This window comes from Centruroides sculpturatus, unplaced genomic scaffold (assembly GCF_000671375.1).
Source record: "Centruroides sculpturatus isolate CEXI.00-Female unplaced genomic scaffold, Cexi_2.0 scaffold819, whole genome shotgun sequence".
Taxonomy (NCBI): Eukaryota; Metazoa; Arthropoda; class Arachnida; order Scorpiones; family Buthidae; genus Centruroides; species Centruroides sculpturatus.
In genome coordinates this window covers 103,651-112,083 of record NW_019385148.1, presented here as the reverse complement: position 1 = coordinate 112,083, position 8,433 = coordinate 103,651, and the positions used below count along the sequence as shown (strand labels likewise).

The window sequence follows — 8,433 nt, the reverse complement described above, 5'->3', positions numbered from 1 at the left end:
ATATATATATATATATATTTTATTGTACAGTACATTTACACAAGTGTTTTATTATTATACTAAAAATACAGATCGGAAACACATCAGATTTTTATTCGAGTCTGACCGATATATAAATACATTTATCAAAAATATCACTATATACTGAATTCTATTACTACTTAAACTTTCGACTAGCATGCAGCTAGAAATGCATTTAAAAATACAAAGTAAATATAAATTACCTGTATTTGAGGATTCTAAATGTGAAAATATTGATCATATGATTAACAGATAAAAGAAACAAATAACAGTTCACAAAAAATAAATACTTAATCTTAAATATAATATTACATTCAATTTAGGTTGTATGATAACAAAAGAAGTAAGAACAATAAATCAATTTTCGATATGTACTATTATCACAGTAAACAGTGTACATTGTTTTTTGTCTGCTTAGAGTTGGAAGAAAGACTTCCGTGAGAATATGATGTTTGGTATGAGACAAACAATTCAGTTATTTATAGTACTATATATCTGAAAGTATGTTCATAAATTGCTAATACTGGTATTTCCTTTGCTTCGGTTCTTTAAAAAGTATGCCTCTTCTTATGAATTGAACGTGTAGAAGACGAAGTAACATGGTTTCGATGACAAATTCAGCGTCGAATAATTCAACATGTGACTCTTGAAACATACTATAGCAATAATTTTTTTTGGAATTCCATAAATAATTATTATTTTATTTATTATTTTTTTATAACGCACCTAACTAATAAGATGGAATACTGCATTTAATAAACTTAAAGATTTAAAGATTGTCACTGGATTTATTTCTTTTCTTTCCATTAGATTTTCGTTGATATTCGTTAATTTTATATTAGTTATAATGATAAACTTATATCGAATTTATATAACAATAGTAATAAATAGGATTGTCACCTCTCCAGATTTTGAAGGTTTAATTGCGAGCTCAATTATGATTTCTCCGGGTTTGGAATTGTATTAAATAATTTAAATTATCCAAATTTCAATTAATTTTTAAACTATTCGATTAAGAAACTTGTTGGACTATTCTGAAATTCAATCTCCAGAACTATTTATCAAAATAAATTTTGACATGAATTGCCGAAAATTTTAAGATAATAGATCTGAACAAGTGGAACTCCTTAAAAGTCCTTAATATCCGAGTGGATTAAACCACTGAATGTTGGTGGTTGATTTCGGGTTTGCGCCCGACTAAAGGGCTAGACAATATAAAATTTTACGGATTTTCTTCGCATGTCTAACATTTAAATACGGGCTAATTTCTCAAAGAATACACTCTTTTAGCAAATTGCTCTTGTTATGTTGCCTTACCGTATCAAATAGAATTCCCCCCATAACTTGATTTCATTCATTCAAAATGATAGAAAAATAAAGGAAATAAAAGTGAACCATTTTTCTTTTATCAATAAACTTTATTAAGAAAGAATAATAATATAAACAAAATATTCTCAAAAAATAATTACTAAATGTCAGAACCGCATTGAATCCCCCATCCCCATTAGTTCTGGGATGTCATGTTTCTGTAAAATCGTGATAGTAAGATACTTATAGGTTCATTATATCTTAACTACAAGGGTTCAAAAGAATTTTTACGTTTTTTACTGGAAGGAATATAAACGAGATTTTTTTAATGAGATTAAATTCTAAATAAAAATATTATTTTTAAATAAAATTAAAAACTTCAAAATTTATTTAAATTATTATTAGTCAGCCTTCTAATGTTGTTATGAAATCATTTTTAAACTAAAGACAGAAAAGTATATTATTTTAAATTACACATAGACTGCCTACACAGTCTATGTGCAATTTAATTTAAAATAATATACTTTTCTATACTATAGTAGTATATACTGCCATTTAACAACAATATAGCTTAAAATTCTTCAAATATTTAATAATATTTATTTCGTTATTAAAAAATTAAAAGCGTAACTTTTAAAACTATTAATATACTTTAACAAGACAAAATAGTTTAAAATAAGATGATTTTTCCTTTACTTATATTTTAACAAATACTGTACTGTGGAATATCTAGTGATCACAACAAAGAACTATCTAACTATAATAATAAAAACAACAATTATTTAATAATAAAAACTTTTATCCGTAATCAGAGGAACCCCGCAGAGAGCAGAGATAAATGAACTATATCAAAACAACTGACAATGAATGGCCACAATCGTCATCCCACACACAGAGTGACTCACAGAAGTTTCAATTCATTATACAAGTACAGGTAGTTACTTTAAAAACGTATAATTCGTTTATGTCAATAAGAATAACACATCTTTGAACTTCACTTCTAACATATATAATTTAGATTTTCTTACTTTATAAGATTGTGAATATGAGAATTTTTCCCTGTATGCATTTATGACAGTGGGGTTTTTCTTTTTTTATATTTGTTAGGGAAGCGAACATATATCTTCGCATTTACACTTTAAGTAAATAAATAAGCTCATAAAATTGAAGAACTAATTACATCTATAATTCGTAGACTAAATTTTATTTTTAGGATTTAATAGTAAATAGTAGTCTTTATACAATTCTCTCAGAGTTTTTGATATCTATGGCCCGTCCAATATTAGGAACTTCCTTTTCAAATAATAATTTATTTTCGGATGTTTCCCACTGTTTCTCATTTAATCTGACAATGCATCGCTATGTAAAACAGAAAAAAAGAATATAATTGTATTTTCCTGTTAAATTTCCATAGCCAAAATGGTAAGTCGATAGCCGTCCGAGAGAATTTTAATTAATAAACTTCGAAAAATGCCAAAAATTGTATGCCTATACAATTTTTGGCATTTTTCGAATTTGCTAGAAACCATTTATGTTTCTAGGTTTGATATATTCTTATAAAATTTAGTCCTTTATATATTGTAAAAATAAAGAAAAATTATTTTGACAAATTGATAACTTATTTTATAATATTTTTGTTTCTGAAACGTTATAAGCCTATTGGTTTTCTACAAGATAAGCAGTTTTAGAAAAATTTACAACAAATACGATGTGCATTTTCAAATAGCACGCCAAATAATAATGAATCCACAAATATCTTTTTCAGAACTGGCTTCCTGTTCTGTTTTCGGTCGCATTTCATAACGATCTGGTATAAATTACATAGGTTAAATGAAAAAGTTGATGTACTGTGTTTGTGTGTGTATACACATTCTGTAATCAGTTTATGAAACAAATAAATATCATATATACAAAATAAATAATTATAAGAATAAAAACATTAAATATTTTATTATATTTAAACATAAAAAGTTATGCCTCATTGATTTTTCGCTAAATATTCATCATTCTTGTGTTATATTACAAAATTATCATCAGTTGTTTATAATCTTCATTACAATAATTTCATTACTGATTTATGATAGTCATTTAATGTACTGAATTAAAATTAATAATATAGTAGAGCAATTTTGTATCTGATAATTATTTTTCGGTGAAACTTTCACTATTATTAAATTTATTAATTGCTAATCTTGTAAATTCATTATTCTATTAACCCACCCATACTAAATTGTAGAGAAGCATTCTACAAAATAGAATTGAAAAACTTGCATATTGTCTAACGTGTTTTTAATAAAATTTTTGTAAACTTCTATAAATTTTATTATAAATTCAAAATAATAAAAGGAGATACAGTAAATTTAGAAACTACTACTTAAAACTTGATATAATCCTACGAAAATGAAAAAACAATCATCTTTAATTACATTAACAAGAAATATGAAACTTTTAGCGATAATTACTTTATTTTCTAATTGACTTGGATTATTTTTCTTTTTTCGGAGTTGATTAGATAATTTAATAATAACAAAAGACTACGAATAACAAAAATAAGTTATATATTTAAACATAAATAATTAGCTTTTAAAGTACGTTTTAAAGTAAAGTCAGTACATTACGATTCAATAAAAAAAACTGCTAAAGTTTTCTAAACAAAATGTTAACTCACCTCACTGTTATGAATAAAATTTTTGATGCACCCATCAAATCCAACTCTTGTGTGTCGGTGTTCCCAGGTGTAATCTGTTAAAAGTTTATGATGGACACCACCAATTTGAAGTGGTGTATTCACATTTAAAAATTCATTGAATGGTGGAATTGTTTCTATCTTTTCACAAAGAGAGCGATCAATTTTTGGAGGATCAGAATCTTCAAGTTTTGCTTGTTTACAATTATCAATAACAATACGAACAGTCTAAAATAAAATAAAAATTTATTAATAAATTTCTCTCATAAGGATTAAATTTAAAATTAAAATACATTTATTTCTATTTCCTTAATAGAATTATTTCATATTTTCAGTTCTTAAATAAACAACTTTTCTGAATTTTGAAGTAAGATTATTTCATTTCATAAATAATTTTAATTAGAAAAAAATTCTATTATGCAATTATAAACATAAATTAAAAGTTTTAAATAATGTTATGCTTTCATCATCACCACCATTGTCATTTATTAGCCATTAAAAAGACTTTTTCTAATGTTCAAATTTGAAATTATTTCATCTTTATATATATATAAATATATATATAATATATATAACGAAATAAAAAAATGAATATTTTATGTCGAAAACAACAAAATGCACATTTATTGATTGAAATTTTTGGAAAAATATTTCTTCTCTTAGATTTATACCTTTAAAGTTTGTTCATTTTATAAAACTGGGTTTGTTTTTAAGATAAATATTTTCAATATCCGAAATAAACCATTAATCTTATCATATTTATATCTGTATATTAGAAATTATTTCAGAAAATTGAAATTTAAATTAACTAATAAAATAATTCTTTGACAAATTATTAAAAATTAAATTGATAAAAATAAATTTAATAAGAAATTACAGGATTAGAACAACTAGAAGTAGACGTTAGTCGCCTTAATACCCCTTTTCTTTTTTTCTTTTTTTTAACTGANACATATATTCACGTATTCTACTATATTCCCGTATTTTGAGATGTCATAATCTTCGAATTCCTTGTGTCATCTATTGTGGCATGTTTATCCCCTCACCCACCTAAAAAGTATGACGTAATAGACAGTAGTACGATTTGCTTACAAGTAGAAGTATTATGTAATTAAATCTACAAATTTTAGTGTTTATTACTGGGACTTTTTCGTAATGCAAATTCTAGGAATTTTAACATGCATGTGTAAACGCTTATAAATCCGACTCTTACAAGGAGAACCGGGAGGTTGTCATCACCGATTTCGACGAAATTTTATACATGTGTAGTATTTACTTGTACTTAAACTCTACCAAAGCCACAGGACCCACTATTCAGAAATTCTAGAGAAAATCACGATTAAAGTTTCTCTAGAAATATTAATACCTATGCAGAAATATCCTTCACACGTTAATCGCGTGGTCTGATTGGTATTCAGGATTTACCTTCTATACCTTAAACGCTATTCCACAGAAATAAAAGTTTTTTTCTAATAATTTGTTTTTAATAAATAAAATCAATTAAAACAGTTTACATTCATCCTAAGTAAAGCATGAAGATAAAATCATTAAACAGATTCTTCAATCAACTTTAGAATGTAATATTTAAATTCAACAAATATCATTGATTTTATTCAGTGAATCATATTACTTTACGCTTATGAATATTCAACTTTTCAAAAAATATTTAATATATAATGTACACTATCTCAGAAATATTTTACATATACATACACGAATATAGGGGAGATCGGGGCAACTTCGGCATGCGGGGCAAGTTTGTCAAGCGCTTTTTTTTAAAAACAAATTAAAAGGAGACTTTGGTTATAGGTTAGGCAGTTGAGTTTTATTGGTGGCTTGTTGAGTGTAGTGTTTTTATTGTTCTCCANTACAATATTATATGTATGTGTATGTGTGTGTGTGCGCGCGCACACGGAAATTGCACCATACTCTTTTAAATTTTCCGGATTAGGCAAGTTTTCCGTTTCTGGCAGAGTGAAATAAGAATTTGGTTTCTACTTCGAAGTATGAACGTTTTTTTTTTTTTACCAATTTTGAATCCAGATATATTATTTGTTAGATTCATTGAAATGACTTTTTCCTTTTATTTTGATGAAAAGAAAAGAGGTCCGAAAATAAAATATACATTCATGTATACAGTTTCAAACGAAAAAGAAAGTACACACGTGTTCTACGGGAAACTTTTTGTGTTGTCTTACTGAAAATATAGACTTTAGGCTCCATCTTGGGTAATTTACTTGTTCGAATTCGATACCCTCAGCTCTCCTCCGTTTGGCGGTAAAGTATTCAACATTTTCAGCAATTTTTTTTTCTTTATACGTGTCAATGCATCGGGAAAAAAGCAGAGTAATCTTCCCGTTGTTTTAAAATCGAACTGAACTTAGACATGTATAAATACGTAAGATACAGCACAAACACAGACGTAAACAGAAAACATATTATCTGAAGTTTCTGTTGAAATCGAACACAAAATCGAGTATAGCAAGTTTCCTTTTTTTACACATTGAAAAATTTTCTTTCGGTATATAGCCAATAGAAAAGTCTCACGCGGTTCTATCTCAATTCAGAAATGGCATAAACTCACAAGCAGGAATCAAAATACGTTTAAATCCATATTTATTATAAAATTTAATGCGCATGTTCGAGATTAATTATTAAAGTTTACTATAATTTTTGCTATACATTACATATAGCCTACTATAAGTTCTTTCACAGAATAAGAATGGAGTCGATGCTCATTATTCAACATATGCGAAGCAAAATAGTCTCGTGTTCATTATAAAGTTCTATATATATATTAGTAAATTATATATTTAAACTGTTATAATTCGTTTGAAATTTCCGGTATTTTTGTAAAAAAAGATTGATATTATAAAAAGCAAAACACGTCACACAATGTCATATGACGTGATTGAATTTTCGAAAATTCAAACGTCACTTGGAGAATTTTCGTTGCTTAGCTACGGCGGTGAAGTGATTACACATTCAAGATCCAGCACATCGGTTCAATTCTTACTCTGATATATACTATGGTTTTTAACACATTTCACTTCATTGTTAGATACTAGGATCTTGTCAATCATGTTAACCGCAATTCATTCATTAGCATAGCGTTAAGCCCAAATCAAATACCGCCTAAAGCATCTTGATTTCAACTATATTATTTAACTAAACTATTTCTAAAATTTATCATCATATAAACAAAATAAATGTTAATAGATTTAATTTAGTTCCTAATGTCTCGATTCAATAATCGTTTGAGTTTCCGTTTTTGACAGGTTACAACTAATGCAAATTAATAAGAGTAATATAATACACAGGTTTCGACTTAGAGGAGTATTTTGTGAGAAAATCTGACTGCAATGTCGAAATAACTGAAATTCTCTCAGGCTATTGGATGTTTCCATCTTAGAGAGATTCCACGTCTCACAGGTTTTACTGTACATAGAAACTAACTATGAATTAGTGTAAACTAGGTGCCAGGGCTCCTTGATCCCCCTTGAGTATGCCACTGGCTGGTTGAATCCATGATTAATAGATCAAAAGGCTATGTTAGTGCCCAAAGAATAGAAAGAATCAAAGTTAAAAAAATAAAAAATAAATGTTTATCTTCACAAATAAAATTCTAAAGCCAGTAAATTTTTTTCAAAAATGTAATTTAAAAGATTAGATTATTTCAATAAAGGAACAATATAAAAACAATAAAAATTCTTTTTGCCTTTATCCATAATTCAGGACAAAAAATAATTATAAAATGTTTTAAAAGAAATAGTTAAAACCTAAGAGAATAGAAACAAACATTTTGAAAATAAAAAGAAATAAAATTAATTGAAAAACTAACCAGATAGAATGTGCAAACAAAGGAAAAAAGTGATTAAGATAATTGTCGAAACTATAAGAACAATTTGAATTAATTTTTAAAACAGAAATTATTTTTCGTATTTAATATATGACAAATATTCATTTGACAGGAAAAAAATATATAAAAAATTCTATCAAAAGTATTAATAGATAAAGTAAATGGAATTATTCGTAACAAGTTCATGAAGGTAAGCAAACAAAACAAATATAAAATTTTTTATTGCAATCACAAGATAATCTAATGAATAGGAATAATATTTTTAAAAGACTTATGAAAATGTAAAATACAAAAAGATATTCTACCAATTAGCAATGTCAAATCTTAACAATTTATGTAAGATATTTCATAAGATTATAGCAGAATATTTATGTGGCGAACTAATTGAAGCATGCCAAACTAGTTGCAGAGAAGATCAATTAATTAATGGTTCAAATCTTCACATTGCAACTTCTAATTGAATTTTACCAAACAATTTAGCAAAATTAACGATAAAAATCTTTAGTGGAATCATGAATTTCAAACAAGCATTTCAGTCTTAACTAAAAGATGATCAAAA

The 8,433-nt window shown here is 26.4% G+C and overlaps 1 protein-coding gene across 1 annotated transcript in view; it reads right to left on the bottom strand.

The window, feature by feature from the left end:
* LOC111635445 (neural-cadherin-like) overlaps window positions 1-8,433 on the bottom strand; it is a gene marked incomplete at its 5' end in the record, with an annotated part of 137,343 nt that overhangs the window by 38,331 nt on the left and 90,579 nt on the right. The window contains one exon of the mRNA XM_023380405.1: window positions 3,998-4,243. Coding sequence (XP_023236173.1) covers window positions 3,998-4,243 — 246 coding nt within the window. The remainder of the gene's footprint in view (window positions 1-3,997; window positions 4,244-8,433) is intronic.